This window comes from Ogataea haglerorum, assembly GCF_019207285.1.
Source record: "Ogataea haglerorum isolate 81-453-3 chromosome Unknown 81-453-3_NODE_13_length_241470_cov_96.230587, whole genome shotgun sequence".
In the NCBI taxonomy this organism is placed as follows: Eukaryota; Fungi; Ascomycota; class Pichiomycetes; order Pichiales; family Pichiaceae; genus Ogataea; species Ogataea haglerorum.
The window spans coordinates 166,847-180,907 of record NW_025065163.1 but is presented as its reverse complement, the minus strand read 5'-3'; the positions used below and the strand labels follow the sequence as shown (position 1 = coordinate 180,907).

Here is a 14,061-nt window from a genome sequence, read left to right as displayed (position 1 = left end):
ATCTTATGGTTTCATTCTTGAAGTGTCTGGTAAGGTAGCGTCGTACGTGCAACGTCAAATGGTGTTCTAAAGACGATAAATGCGTCATACTCAAAATATAATATGAAAGTACCCCGGAGTGAGTCTTCGATCCAAGTACTTTTTTTTCCTGATTCTGCACGACTAAAGTACTTGGCTCAGTACACTAGTCATCAACCGAAAGTGGGAAAAAAGTCCACCAGGCTTCTTTTGTCATACTTGCTCAGCTGAGGGAATATGACCTGAGAATACTGAGAAGGGCGCGGTAGCTGGGGCTCCGTGCTCACTGAAGGGTAAAGGTCTTTCATTGAAACGTCTGGTAGCTTCGTAGAATTGTGAACTTCATTACCATTCTGGTCTATTGAGTTGCAAGAAGACCCGTTTTTATAATTCTTCTTGTTACTCTGAAGTCCCGGATCAGACACCTGTATTTTGACTGCTTTGAATGGATCATCGGGGTCATTGATATTAAGTCTTGAGAAGTTCGCAAATGTTGCAAATTGACGGAACTGAGGTTGCAGTGATGATGTCTCAACATCTCGCTTTTGCATTCTCTGAAGAGTAGAGAAGAGGTGATTGAATCCAATATGTGAGTTCGAAAACGCTGGCTGGACGTTTATTGCATTTCCGTCGGTGTTGATGTTCACACAGGTGTTTGAAAGATGGTCTTTCACGGAACAGAATACGGAATGAGTGAGGTCGAAAGAGCCTAGGAATTTGATCCATCCTTTTGCAAAGATATCAAAGAAGGTTGATTTCGACTGTTCTGGGTTCTCTGCAAAAACCATAATGAACACAGGTCTGCTGATTTCCAGTTTTGTGTTCGCATTGTAATACAGAACGCCCTGCTTTTGTTCTTTTGCCGATGTACCCAAAAAGCTAGCAAGATCATTTCTCAATTTGAGATATCTGAATGGGAGCAACAGACTGTAGTCTACCAGCTGATAACCTTTATGTATATCAAAAGGAACACTCAAAAGCAAGTCGGAGCCATCCGTATTCTGCTTCTCAGCTTGCGTGTTCAGTAAAAATAGTGCCCGCGTATCGGGTGGGAATGCAACTGGCTGTGCTGCGCTATCGCTATATAGTCCACCAACGTCAAAGCTGCGCGCGACGTCGGCAACTTTTTTGAGTCCAAATTTTCGGAAATGTTCTTGATTCATAGCTTCTTTGGTGATTAAGATACCGCTGGACTTCGTCTTGTCAAAGGTGCCTGAGTAGTGTCTCATTTCGGAGTTGTAAATGTTTAGTTGAGGAATGTCCTGATGCTCACTGAGGAATTCGGTTGCAATATCCTTATTGTGAGACTTCACCTTGTAGCTGAAAGACTTTACAACTTTTGGGGGAATTAGACCACCAGCAACGTAAATACTGAAGAGCAAGAGCATAAAGGCCTGTGTGGCAAATCTCATGATAAAGAAGACGCTGTGCTAAAAGGGAAAAATAGATATCCTCAAATCTGTGCGCGGCAGAATAGACGCGCCCTTTTGTGGCGGTGAAGGCGGGAAAAAGAAGTTGGGAAATATTCAGTACGAGCAAGATGACGAGAATTTGGAGAGCCAGTTTGCGTCATGTGAATACTGTTTCCAGACAGTTCGGCACTACTAGCACTGGCCTGAAGGATAATATGACCCACTTTGGATTTAAGACTGTTCCGCAAGAGCAGAAGGAGCAGCTTGTCAGAGGTGTGTTTTCTTCTGTTGCGTCGAACTACGACATCATGAACGACGTGATGTCAATGGGAATACACAGGCTATGGAAGAAGCATCTCATCGAGAAATTGGATTGTGGAATGAGGCCTAACTCGCCAGAGCCGCTGCATTTCTTGGATGTTGCCGGAGGAACAGGAGACATTGCTTTTGGGCTGCTTGACCACGCGAGACTTAAGTACGGCGACAACAAATCTACTATGGTGGTTGCCGACATCAACCCCGACATGCTCAAGGAAGGTGCCAAGAGATGTCTTTCCACGCCATATGCGAACTCCCCAAGAATTCAGTTCTTAGAACAGAATGGTGAAAAAATGGACGCCATAGAAGACAACTCCAAAGATGTCTACACCATTGCGTTTGGAATCCGGAATTTCACAGATATCCAGGCGGGCTTGAACACAGCATACAGAGTGTTGAAGCCAGGCGGAATATTTGCATGTTTGGAATTTTCGCAAGTGGATAACCAAATGCTTGATTATATTTACCAAGCATACTCTTTTTCACTGCTACCACTAATGGGTCAACTAATTGCCAACGATAGAGATTCGTACCAGTACCTGGTCGAGAGTATCCGCAGATTTCCTAACCAGGAAACTTTCGCTAGCATGATTAGAGAGGCCGGCTTCTACGTCCCAGGCAAGGGCTACGAAAACCTCACCTTTGGCGTGGCTGCTATTCACATCGGAGTCAAGTTGTAAATATTTTCCTGTGCTCATAACCACAATCACAAACTATATAAGGTGAAAAAATTGCAGTGATGGAAATTATCCTTATGCAAGGGCATTACGTGTATCAGTGAGGATTCGTCCGAGATCATGTTTTTGCTAGTTGAAAACTATCAACTGACCGCTCTCTAGTGGACGGAACGATGTTCTGACCGCTCGAGGAATTTTTGGAACCTATCCCATTCGAATATTGCGTGCAAATTCGAAAATGTCCTATTTTTAATTTTGAATCGTATATGCCTGTCTGTTTTTCTCGGGCAGTTCGTACCTGATCCAGTTTGGCAGGCAATTCTCATAACTGACCTCGCTTGCGCCAAAGTACCCTGCAGGGTCTTTGGTGTTGGAACACTTATCGCTCAATGGTCGGTTGTGGTACGGATCTTGCGAGACTCCCATGTCTCTAAACCACCAGATTTTATTTTTGTCGCCGAAAAGAGCCAGAGCAATGCTTCTGACAGAAGCGTCTCCCCACGCCTCGTAGTAAAAGCCCCCCGAGTCTTCCAGATGTCTGAAAAAATCGGTATACATCTTGGACCTGTAGAAATCCATGTCGCCTATTTCAAAGGCAGAAGAGAAGTGGCATGTTGAGTAGCCATTAGCTATTTTTGTGTGTTCGGGATTTTGCAACGACTCGGTGAGCCAAGTGAAGGAGGCGTTGTTGTCCACATAGGCGGGATGTTGTCGGACAAATTCCAGTGTTCTTGGCCAAAGAGACTCCACGGCGTGAGGATTGCCGTACAGGGAGATAGCGAAACCGTGCAACAAGTTGTTCTGCTCCAAGAACTTAAATATGTCGTAGTCGATATTGCAGAAGTAGCCGCTACCGGCTTCCAGGTTCCAGTAGTACTTGTAATGTGTCATGATTCCTGTATTGAAGAAATAGCCAGCCTTGAACCGCATTCTGTTACGGTATACTATATCGCTCGTAATCTGGACTCCTTCTGCAGCCAGCTTCTTCATGCTTTCTTTCATTCGGAGAGCGTCCACTGTACTGGGAACAGACCAGACGGACTGAGGTATTTCTTCAAAGATAACGTCGCCGGAACATTCTTCTCTCAATCTGTGCTGAAACTCTGCTGAGATGTTCTGGGAGCTCAAAAAAACGTAAGGGTAATGGTAATTGTGGTTCCAGGTTTCTTCGATTTGGTGGACTGTGTTCAGAAGCTTTTCCATATCCCCTTCCTCCACAATAGACATAAACGTTCCGTTCGCCCTCAGGTAGGGCTCGAGACCCTCTTTGGTTGTCAAAATCATTTCCTGTGGCTCAGACGGGATTTTCTTCTTGTACAGGCTTTTGTAGAACTTGTGCGAGTCTTTGCGAACGTAAGTTGTTGGGGCAGAATGGTCATAAACAGGAGAGCGAAAAACGAGGGCCTGCGAGATCTCGTTCCAAGTCCATGAGGTTGTTTGAGAGTGGGAGAATAATTTGACCAGCCCGGGATTTCGGATCTTGTAAACGAAGGATTCTTTATCCGTGGGCACGCCTCCGCTGGTGGCTTCCAGTACTATGACAAGTAGCAGGAGCACGAGAAGTCCTAAGCGGGCCAGTCTTTTTGGAATAAGAAGCATATGAAACAAGATGTATTTGGCATAGTCTGGGCTCTATAATCTCCCGGAGCCCAGAATGGGTCCTCGTAAAATTATGCTAATTGGCTATTGTGAGCAACAATAAGATGCGCATAGATAAATTAAAAAAATGGCTGCCATTCCTCATACGGAAGAGTGATGTTTATGCAGAAGCCTGAATCAAGTGACACAGTGTTTGGAAGCCGTTCCATCAATAGTCGCTCGTGAAGAGCGTCGAGGGCAACATACCACGCAGACGAGATCTCTGCAACTAGTGCATTTGTAGTAATTAATTTCCCCGTATCAGAATCTATAGAGTAAGTTTATGTAACGTCTCAAGTGGACTGAATTTTTTGTTTTCTATTGCTCCAGTTGGTGAGCGACAGCGAGCGAGCGTAATAGTACTTTTCATAGCCCTGTTTCTCATCGTTATCGTCGTATTCGTCTCTCTGGGCATTTTCCGGCCCATTGAAGGTGATGTGAGGCATCACAATGATGTCGTCCACCTGGGTAGGTGCAATGGCACCAGTAAATGATCTGTACGAGAATCGCTGGTTTTCAGGAACCTTAGGGCCCACAATCGGTTTCAGATCCTTGTCTCTCTCGTTTTTGGCGACGCGAATAAACACAGCGTCTGTCAGCTCATTCATATACTCGAAGAGCGTGTCTGTGAAGATGGAAGGGCCTGTGAACTGAATCAGCGGCTCGCCGTTCGCATCGACATTATCAAAGACCTCGTCCCAGTTAGTGCTCTTCACTAGTTCCTGCTGAGTGAAGCAAATATACGTGATTCGCGCAATCAGCTTAGCCAGGAATGGATGGTGCGATTTGGCACGGAAAATCGTGTTCGTGAATGAAAGACGTCTATTGTAGAGCTTTTCCCAGTTCTGGTCGTTGTAGTCAGCAGAGATGCCGACCATCAACCGGGCCCCGATCACCTTGGAGTCATACCAATATTTCAACGGCTTGATGTCTGTGGTGTCGATGTCTGCATAAAGTCCACCTTTGATGTACACAAGCAAATACTTGAGGAACTCGTATTTGAGACGGTCATGAGGAAGGAACCTGAGGGCATCCACAACCTCTGGCACGCTGGGACGAAGGTAGTCCACAACGGTGTCCTCAGCATCAGACAGGGTTATGAGGTTGTGATTGTAGTTGTCGTTGACGGTTCTCCATCTCTCGATGTGCGGCTTGCACTCCTCAGGAAAGTTTTTATCGTCTGCGCGAACGTTCCACAACTGCCAGATTTGTTCTTCGATGTTCTCGTTTGCGTTGTAAGGGAAGTTGGCGATCAGCCTCGCCTCAATAGTGTACATGTCCTTCACGTTCTTTCTCGGTGGCTTGGACACGATCGTTGTAGTGTTATGGGTAGCCGAGCCAACATCCTGTGTATAGCTTTGGCTAAGGCTGAAAGACGGATTGGAGCCCGAATTTGACACCAGCAAATTCAAAATGACGAACATAGATAATGTAGAGATCGCCAGGTACTTATAGTTGTTCCACAGTTTGGCCAACGCGCTGCCCAGAGAGCTATTATTGGTAGCTCCGATACCCATGCTATCAAGTTTCTTGTACATCACCTCTTCGCCAAGCTACTGATCAGAATAGAAAGGTTGGTACGCGACGATGAAATGCAAGCAGATTTGGTTTTTTTTCTTGACCTGTTCTAAACGTCATCTCTGCACCGCTTTGGTCTTGCCTAGAAACTAGAAAAATACATATAACCGGAAACGTTGCGAGGGGAACGCGATGGCCATCCGGCCACCACGTGTGAAGAATCCGCTATCGGGCGGTGGAAACCGGTAACCTTTTCTTCTTTCACGCCGACGAACTTGAAAAACATGTGTACGTAATCAGCTGAAACCGGCCGGTATTCCCATTTTGGGTAACGGGCCGGCCGAATAAAAGGCCTTGTGGCTGATGCTGTTGTGGCTAGATAAAAACAGAGAAAAAAAAAAGTGCAATTTCAATACGTTTTAACTTAAAAAACACTCCAGCAACTGGTGGCGCGCTGATTCTCCCACAGCCTCCGTGTGTCTACTATATTAATCACTAGTTTCAAGAGTTTCTTGATCTTGTACTTCTATTCCGTATAGACTACGGGCTGGGAATTTTTCCGCAACGACTACACAAAGGCATAACAAGGGAAAACATTCACTCGGATCCAGGCAGCAACACGCAAAGTACCATCCATCCCTATGTTTTTCGCAAGAAATAGAAGAGCTAAGACTCTGATCCTGGTCGTGTCGATACTGATCACGGTACTGGTCTTTTCTTCGTCTGCCGGTACAGAACACCTATCGAAATTTAAACTGTCCACTTCCAGTTCGTACTCGATATATGCCGCCTCCAAAGTGAAAGAAAAGCCTTCAGAGTCTGCAGCGCCAAGCTCGACTCCTGAAGACGCGGATAATCTTAAAAACTTATATTTTAGCCTTGAGCAAGGAGGAGTGATCCCTGGAGGATCGTCAGGAAATACGAAAGGCTCGAAAGTTTCTTCGATAGACGAATCTAAAGGACAGAGAACGGACGACCGATCCATACCTCTTACAGACAACCAATCTCCAACAGAGGAAGCTCTCAACAAAATTACCCCTGAAGATATCGTTCACGGCGATGTTACGTTCCAAAACTTCTTCATAGAGATCTTCGAGCTGATGAGAAAAAATCAGTTGAGTTATCCGCTGGCGGAAAGACAAACTCTCAAGGACGGAAAGCCATTTATTGAGAACGTCTTGTTCTATGCTCAGCCATGGGATAGACTCAGCGAGGACGACTGTTTGCAATTTGTTAATTTCCCACCTCAGTTTATCAATGATTTGACTCTCAAGCATGAGACTGTGGTCAGCAACTTGCCTAAGATCACTCCTAGATTTTACAAAGGCAATGGATACGTGATTGTCGGTGGTGGTAAGTATTCGTGGTTTGCTTTGCTTGGTATCGAGACCTTGCGTAAGGTGGGATCTACGCTTCCTGTGGAGGTCATTCTTCCTAGCGACGACGAATACGAATTCGAATACTGTGACCAAATTCTTCCTGCGTTGAATGCAAGGTGTGTTGAGATGCCCAGAGTGTTCGGAAAAGAGACGTTAAGGAAATTCGAGGTGAACGGTTATCAATTCAAAGCGTTTGCCCTATTTGCATCATCCTTCGAAAACGCCTTTTTCCTCGACTCTGATGCATACCCGGTTGGAAACCCTGATCCATTGTTTGTGTCTGACCTTTATAAAGAGTACCAGATGATCACGTGGCCGGACTTCTGGAGAAGAACCACATCTCCATACTTCTATCATATCACAGGGCAAGAAATCGGACAGAAACAAGTGAGGCATTTAAACGACATGTTCACTGATCCAAAATATTACGAATCAGAGCTCAATGCTGACCCATACCACAACATCCCGCTCCACGACAGAGAGGGAACCATACCTGATTGGACGACAGAGGCAGGTGAGATGCTTATCAACAAGACTCTTCATTTCCAGACCTTGCTGTTGGCATTGTACTACAATTTTGATGGTCCATACGGGTATTACCCTCTTTTGTCCCAGGGTGGAGCCGGTGAGGGTGATAAAGAGACGTTTGTTGCGGCAGCCCACTACTATGGTCTAAAGTACTATCAAGTCTATAAACTCCCTGACCGGGCATACGGGTGGTACAACCATGAACAGAACTACGAACACTCGAGTATCGTTCAGTACGATCCTCTGACGGATTATTCTAATTTGCAAAAGGTCAAGCAGAATATTCGCAAGGCTATCGAACTGGAAGGAGAGAACTTCCAGTACGACTACGAAAAGTTCTTTACCCAGTATTTCCTTCCGTCAAACTCAAAGGTATTATTCTACCATGTGCATGATCCAAAAATGGATCCTTTCAACATTGTCAGTAATAGGTACTCGTTCGATCTTGATGGCAATCGCATCAGAAACCTGGGCGAAGATTTCCCAGAGTTCGACTTTGACCTGGAAAACTTCATCTGGAACGTCATCAATCACTATGTGTGCGAGAAAAAAGTCAATCTCAAACACTTCGAGGACGCCGATTGGAATTCCCTGTGTGACGGGTTCATCCAGGATCAGCTCAAATTCCTTGCTGAATCCTCGAAACGCATTTTTAGCGATCATGACAAGGCCCCTCCACCTGACCCTGTTGATGCTCCACAGAAAGCCGAAAAGGTTGAGACACCGGATGATGTTGCTGTTGAGTAACGGATAGAATTCTCTAAGTGATAAAGTAATAATATTTAATTTGTAACACATTCATGTCTCAGTAAACCGGTAATGCACGTCCTTAGGTGCGAATCGAGAGTCCGAGCCGCTTTCCCGGGCCTCCATGCTAGCAGTTCTCTTGCGAGGTATTTAGTGATTATTTTTTTTCTGTCATGTGACCTGCGCGTGGCTAAATATTTCAATTTTATTCGCCTTGTTTTGACGCGTTCCGATGGAGATCAACAAATTGGAGCGATATGTGAACTCCTTGAAGCGCGAAATAAAGCATTGGGAGCATAAGTATGAGGCAAAGAACGGCAAGATGCCCACCACAGATGTAATAAAGGCGGACCCCGCGGTTTCGATTAAGTATAAAAAATACCACAAGTACAAGAAGATCTTGGAGAAGTTGCAGTCAGGCGCATTAAGCGTTGAGCAGTGGAAAAGTCAGGAGCGACCGACAGAAAATGCCGAGCATGCTCCCCGTTCGCCTCTTCCTTCGTCGCCCGAAAGCGAGAAGGAAATCGGTCCTACGCCGCAGCTCGATGGAAGAGTCTTGGGAATATTCGATATCGAAATCAAGGAGTCACCAACCCGCCAAACGCCCACAAAGCAAGCGAATCCCGTCATTGAGGTCGCGAGTCCGGATACGTTCAAGACTCCTACGAAAAAAGTTGAGCGCAAGCTTCTCTTTCAGGAGACACCGCGTCGCGAGCGAACGGCACTTTTGCAGGAGACTCCACAGTACCTGCGATCAGAGTCGAATACATCGAATGCGATGTTTTTTGGCAACCTGACGCCGCAGAAAAGGAGTCCCCAGGTGATGGATGTGTCTCCGAGGAAAGTTGTCGAGCCCAGTCCGATCATTCGTCGGGTCGGCAGGCGTACCCTGTACGAACTGAATAACGAGATTAAGGAATTGCAACGTCAACATAGTCGCGATGGAGAATATTCAGAGGAGGTCGACGATGAGCTCCCAGAGGACGAGATCAAACAGGAAGACGTGATTATTCGCAAAAAGACAGCTAAGAGGACCACTAGGCGAGTGAAGTTGCGCACTCTCGGGCCTCAAGACGAGCAGGATCTGCTGGAATCTGTGGACATACACGAGGAAATAAGAAAATTGCGCCAAAAGAGCGAGACAAAGGCGATCAGCGAGGATGAAAGCGTAAGCGAGTCCGCAAGCGAGGAAGAGGAGTATGTGCGCAGGAAGGTAACCAGCGAAGACAAGCACACCCTGTCAGGGAAACACCCGCTATCAAACAACTTTGTGCGCATGAAAATACATAGGAAGACAAGTGGACGTTTCAAAAGACGACGATAGAGCACGTCTATGAGATCTATATTATATTACACAATCACGCGGCCAGCAACTGCAACATTCCACCAATCTTATAAGCTTCCTCGCACTTCTGGATTTCCTGTTCCACGCGTTTTTGTAGTCCCCAGACCAGTTCTTCGAGCACAGGCTGTTTTTCTATGAGATCGCCGTACAGCTCCAATATGCATGTGGTGTAGTCTGCGATAATGCTAACGTTTCTTGGGTCGCTGATGTTTTTCAGGCACCAAGTGAGCAGCGGTTCCAGACTGTTCTCGTCTCTGTCCAAAAGAGCAGTTCTCACCTTGCCGCGCTTTCTCAACTCCTCCATGCATGTGAGAGTGAGCTCTTTGGACATTCCAGAGACCAGAGCATGGTCAAGGGCCTCAGACCATTTGAAGCTATTCAGGTCTTTTTCAAACGGCTTCAGCTTCTTACTGCTTTCATTCTTGTCGTCCACCACGTGAAACTCGCTCTCTCCGTGATACTCAGAGCCACGCATCATCCTTGCAAACGCAGCAGACTTGGTTTGCTTGTTGCCCTGAGGAACCCGAGGTTCGGTCTTTCTTGTTCTGATGGTCAAGAGTCCCGAGTTGAGTCCCACAACGAGATGCTTGTGGTTGGGCGAAACACCGCAGCTCAGCACACCGCTGCCAAACTTCCAGCCAAACTTGACGTCCCAGTTGATCGAATGCGAGTCAAACACTTTCAAATGGCCGTCCACAGAACCAGCAAGAACACCGCGCTCGCCGGCATCGCTGAGGCACGTGACCGTCTTGCTGAAGTTGGACAGCGTTCTAGTGTTCTTGCCGGCCGTCAAGTCCCACGTTTTCACGCTGTAGCCACCACAGGAGACCAGATTGGTAGGATTGAGCGACAGAAGATCTTCCACAGGATCTTGATGGTTGAACTTGACGACTGGCTGCGAACCAGCACGAGCATCAAAAACACGAACATAGTCGTCGTAGCAGCCTGTCACAACGAGGTTTGTGGAGACACCGTTGATAAAATGGGCACTTCTCACGTAGTCCTCGTGCTCTCCGAAACTAATGATAGGGCGCTGCGTGTCGGAAATGTCGTATAATCTTGCGATTCTGTCGTCCGAACATGTCAATAGCTGTGTAGTGTTTGCCGGACTGAATTTGGTGACGTGTGTGGGATGTGAGGACGGTGTCAACGACACAAGGAGGGTTCGTGGGTGCAATGCATCAAAGATCTGGACCAATCCAGAGGCGTCTCCTGCAACCAGAAGTTTACCATCGTGACGGAACTCACCCGAGTAAACGGTATCTTTGAATCTGGAAAACGTCTTTGACACCTTGCGGGTCTTGGACGAGAAAATCTGGACTCTGGTCGAAGATGTCACAGCAAAATCATGAGGCGAGTTGGGATCAAAGTGGACATGGGTTACAGAGTTGTGCTCTTTGACCAGTTGAGAGCTCGTAAAACCGCGCCAGTATCTTTGCTCCGGAGTCGTCTGTGCCGGAAGGGTCGCATGTCGCACGTGCGGGACACGTTCAAGAGTAGAGGACATTTTTGGGAAATATAATAATTTTAGGTCTATACAAATTTTTTTTGTATGAACAGGATGAGAGGTGAGTGAGATATGATGACGTAATCATTTATAGCATCTTGGAGTTGAGCTCCGCAAGATGGAAGTCGATGTCTTTGAGATAGTCGTCCACGTCGTACTTAATTGCAAGCACACGGGCACGCAGAAAGTGCTTTTTGCTCTCAGCATACTTTTTCTCCCTCAACATGTGCATTGCCAAACCTGTGGACGATATCATCTCTGCAAGATGCATGCCGACGGTGACAAACTCAGGCAGCTGGGTGTCTGTGCCAAAAGAGGCCGATCTAATCATCCCAGTCAGTTCGAGTACCTGCTGGAAAGAGGCCTCCGACTCCTTGTAGCTTGTTTCTTTGATTTTGTTGAGGACGTTTCCGAATTTACCAAGGGATGAGTCTGGCTTGGGCTTGAATCCGAGCGAGCTCAGCTGGTCTATGATGGCAATTTGGTCTGTATTCTCCAGAAACTTGGCATGCTTATCGTATTCCTCACTCATGAGGTACAAAACAACGCCCATCTTTGTCAGTGTAAGAGTCAGTTTTCCTGGCTCGTCGATCGAGCTCTGCATGAGCAACAAATTGGTACGAAGGTAAAACGAAGCTTCGTCCAAACTTCCCTCTGAAATGCAGATGTCTGCGAACTGGTCTCTCAAAGAGACCAATTCTTTCACAAACGGTAGCCAAGCATCACCAGCGGTGATCAGAAGCTTAATTTCCTTTGGGAGTTTGGTCATGTCTGGACCAGGCTGGGGCGCCAGCTGAGCCACCAAGCCCTCCTTGACGATGCTTCTCAGCTCGTTAGGCAACTTTGGCACTCTTGGATCCGCTGCTGTGAGGAAGTCAACAATGCTTCTGTTGATCTGGTCGTAAAGGAGAACTAAGAATGCAGGGTAGTGTTCCGCCAGCCGTCTTTGAGCCATGACTATATTGTCCAGTAACAGTTTCTTGACCTTGTACTTTTCGTCGGGCTTCAGAAGATTGGTGTATCTCATTGCGGCAACCATGGATTGTTGCAAGAGCATGTCGAACTTCTTCCTCGACAGGTTATGCTCTGGCTTGCCAATCTCTGACACCATGAACTCACTGAGTGTTTTGTAGACAGCAAGAGCGTGGTCGAAGTCTTCAAGTTTCTCAAACATTTCCGCCACTTTCAAAACTGCGCCAGTGTAATGCTGGTCAAGTTCCGAAGTCATCTCACTATCACACACAACAAGGCACTTCCGATAAAGTTTCAGGGCTTTTGCAAAATCGCCTTCATTCTCAGCGACAAGGGCGTCGCTTAGAACCTTACCGAACTCGTTGCTATAGGTGGTGTCTTCATAGTCCTCATAGACCCTGATTCCCCAGTATATGAGACCCGCCGTCGCACAGATTGTAAGAATTGAGGTCATATTTGAGCGAGGCTTGCTGGGAAATGAAGGCGGAGGAACATTGTTGGGCTTGAAAGGCGGAGGAGTCACCGATTGAGCAGGCGGTTTGCTGGGGTCTTGGAATTGGTTTAGTGACGGTGTCTTACTGATATCTTGTTGGCTGATGTATCTCAGTGGCAGAATAGCATTTATTTTCGGAAACGTGGACGCTCGCCTCCAGGCACACGATCCTGTTCTCAACATTTAAGCAAGAAAATAACGGATTATTTTTTAATGTGCGGGAGATATTCTATGTCTTTTGCGCCGGGCGAACTGCCTGCGCAATTTGCCCAGCACAACCTTAATATTGATCGCATTGAGGATGCTGACTCGTGGTCTGCAAAGAGGTATAACGTCGGTCCTCAATGCATAGAACCTGTGTACTTCTTCAACGTAGAGCACGAATGTACTACACCTTTGTTGCGCTATATGAAATGGGGTGTGACGCCAAAGTGGGCGAGCCAGAAACCACAGAGACTGTCCACGTTCAATGCGAGGTACGAGAATATTGAGCACAGCAAGGTTTGGTCCCGCTGTCTTGATCATAGATGTGTTATTCCGATAGAAGGCTATTTTGAGTGGAAAACCGAGTCCTCAAAAAATAAGCAACCGTGGTTCATCCGTCGCAAAGACCAGAAACTGATGTTTCTTGCTGGTTTGTACTCAGTTACGAGTGACGGCAAATATGAATACACAGTCATCACGAGGGAAGCCCCTAAACAGCTGGAATGGTTGCACTCACGCATGCCAGTCGTTTTGGAACCCGGGACAGATGAATTCAACAGTTGGCTGGGACTTGAAGACTCTAATTGGGCCAAGCTGAGTAAACTGCTTAGGCCGCACGAGAAGGACGACCTTGAGTGGTATAAGGTGAAGAAAGACGTTGGAAACGTGAAAAATGACGGAGACGATCTGGTAAAACCTATCAATCAGGAGAGCTTGCAGGGCTTTTTCAAAAAAGAAGACGCAAAGCCTACCAAATGTGGGGCCGGAGACTCAATGAAGGATGAGGGCGAAAATGATTTTGCGTCCCAAGAGACTCTCACGCTTTCTCGCAAGGAGGGAGTTATCAAAAAGGAGGAAAAAGATATAGAAGAATCACCTACGAAGCGACCTCAGAGTTTGAGTTCTGCCACGCCATCTCCGCGCAAGAAACAGCACACTATAACAGATTTTCTTCGGAAATAATGCAGCGCTCAGTTATGTCTATATCGCAAATTTGTGCCGATCCTTCCAGAACAGCAGAAGCACACCGCCCTCGTTAACAACGACTCTCGTCACCGCGCTCAGAATGAAACTTGCCCATTGCAAATCACGGTTCGCCATGACTCCAGTGATGATTGGCGCAATCACCTGGGCAAGGAGTCTAAAGGAATTCTGTAGACTTAGGGCGGCAGCTCTTTCGTTGTCTTGCGCTACGGAGCTCAGGAATACGTTCTTGGAACCCACGTCCATGCTCTTGAAAACGTCCCTCATCAGCAGGAAAAACACCATCATAGGCATGTTGGTGGCGAATGGAATTAAGAAGAC

General features: G+C 46.7%; 10 protein-coding genes across 10 annotated transcripts; 4 read left to right on the top strand and 6 right to left on the bottom strand.

Moving 5' to 3' along the window:
- Nucleotides 1-191: 191 nt before the first annotated feature.
- On the bottom strand, nucleotides 192-1,430 carry KL911_004414 (uncharacterized protein; the record flags this gene model as incomplete). The annotated part of the gene is made up of 1 exon (XM_043199703.1): nucleotides 192-1,430. One exon carries the CDS (start codon nucleotides 1,428-1,430, stop codon nucleotides 192-194), a length of 1,239 nt encoding a protein of 412 aa, XP_043052906.1.
- Nucleotides 1,431-1,558: 128 nt separating this feature from the next.
- On the top strand, nucleotides 1,559-2,428 carry KL911_004413 (uncharacterized protein; the record flags this gene model as incomplete). The annotated part of the gene is made up of 1 exon (XM_043199702.1): nucleotides 1,559-2,428. One exon carries the CDS (start codon nucleotides 1,559-1,561, stop codon nucleotides 2,426-2,428), a length of 870 nt encoding a protein of 289 aa, XP_043052905.1.
- A 246-nt stretch (nucleotides 2,429-2,674) lies between these two features.
- Nucleotides 2,675-4,024, bottom strand: KL911_004412 (uncharacterized protein; the record flags this gene model as incomplete). The annotated part of the gene is made up of 1 exon (XM_043199701.1): nucleotides 2,675-4,024. One exon carries the CDS (start codon nucleotides 4,022-4,024, stop codon nucleotides 2,675-2,677), a length of 1,350 nt encoding a protein of 449 aa, XP_043052904.1.
- A 332-nt stretch (nucleotides 4,025-4,356) lies between these two features.
- Nucleotides 4,357-5,601, bottom strand: KL911_004411 (uncharacterized protein; the record flags this gene model as incomplete). The annotated part of the gene is made up of 1 exon (XM_043199700.1): nucleotides 4,357-5,601. The coding sequence occupies one exon, from the start codon at nucleotides 5,599-5,601 to the stop codon at nucleotides 4,357-4,359; it is 1,245 nt and encodes a 414-aa protein (XP_043052903.1).
- Nucleotides 5,602-6,222: 621 nt separating this feature from the next.
- KL911_004410 (uncharacterized protein) lies at nucleotides 6,223-8,235 on the top strand (the record flags this gene model as incomplete). The annotated part of the gene is made up of 1 exon (XM_043199699.1): nucleotides 6,223-8,235. The coding sequence occupies one exon, from the start codon at nucleotides 6,223-6,225 to the stop codon at nucleotides 8,233-8,235; it is 2,013 nt and encodes a 670-aa protein (XP_043052902.1).
- A 232-nt stretch (nucleotides 8,236-8,467) lies between these two features.
- KL911_004409 (uncharacterized protein) lies at nucleotides 8,468-9,559 on the top strand (the record flags this gene model as incomplete). The annotated part of the gene is made up of 1 exon (XM_043199697.1): nucleotides 8,468-9,559. One exon carries the CDS (start codon nucleotides 8,468-8,470, stop codon nucleotides 9,557-9,559), a length of 1,092 nt encoding a protein of 363 aa, XP_043052901.1.
- A 34-nt stretch (nucleotides 9,560-9,593) lies between these two features.
- KL911_004408 (uncharacterized protein) lies at nucleotides 9,594-11,087 on the bottom strand (the record flags this gene model as incomplete). Its single annotated transcript, XM_043199696.1, has 1 exon — nucleotides 9,594-11,087. The coding sequence occupies one exon, from the start codon at nucleotides 11,085-11,087 to the stop codon at nucleotides 9,594-9,596; it is 1,494 nt and encodes a 497-aa protein (XP_043052900.1).
- An 88-nt stretch (nucleotides 11,088-11,175) lies between these two features.
- KL911_004407 (uncharacterized protein) lies at nucleotides 11,176-12,735 on the bottom strand (the record flags this gene model as incomplete). The annotated part of the gene is made up of 1 exon (XM_043199695.1): nucleotides 11,176-12,735. The coding sequence occupies one exon, from the start codon at nucleotides 12,733-12,735 to the stop codon at nucleotides 11,176-11,178; it is 1,560 nt and encodes a 519-aa protein (XP_043052899.1).
- A 48-nt stretch (nucleotides 12,736-12,783) lies between these two features.
- Nucleotides 12,784-13,719, top strand: KL911_004406 (uncharacterized protein; the record flags this gene model as incomplete). Its single annotated transcript, XM_043199694.1, has 1 exon — nucleotides 12,784-13,719. The coding sequence occupies one exon, from the start codon at nucleotides 12,784-12,786 to the stop codon at nucleotides 13,717-13,719; it is 936 nt and encodes a 311-aa protein (XP_043052898.1).
- Nucleotides 13,720-13,737: 18 nt separating this feature from the next.
- Nucleotides 13,738-13,986, bottom strand: KL911_004405 (uncharacterized protein; the record flags this gene model as incomplete). The annotated part of the gene is made up of 1 exon (XM_043199693.1): nucleotides 13,738-13,986. The coding sequence occupies one exon, from the start codon at nucleotides 13,984-13,986 to the stop codon at nucleotides 13,738-13,740; it is 249 nt and encodes an 82-aa protein (XP_043052897.1).
- Nucleotides 13,987-14,061: the final 75 nt, after the last annotated feature.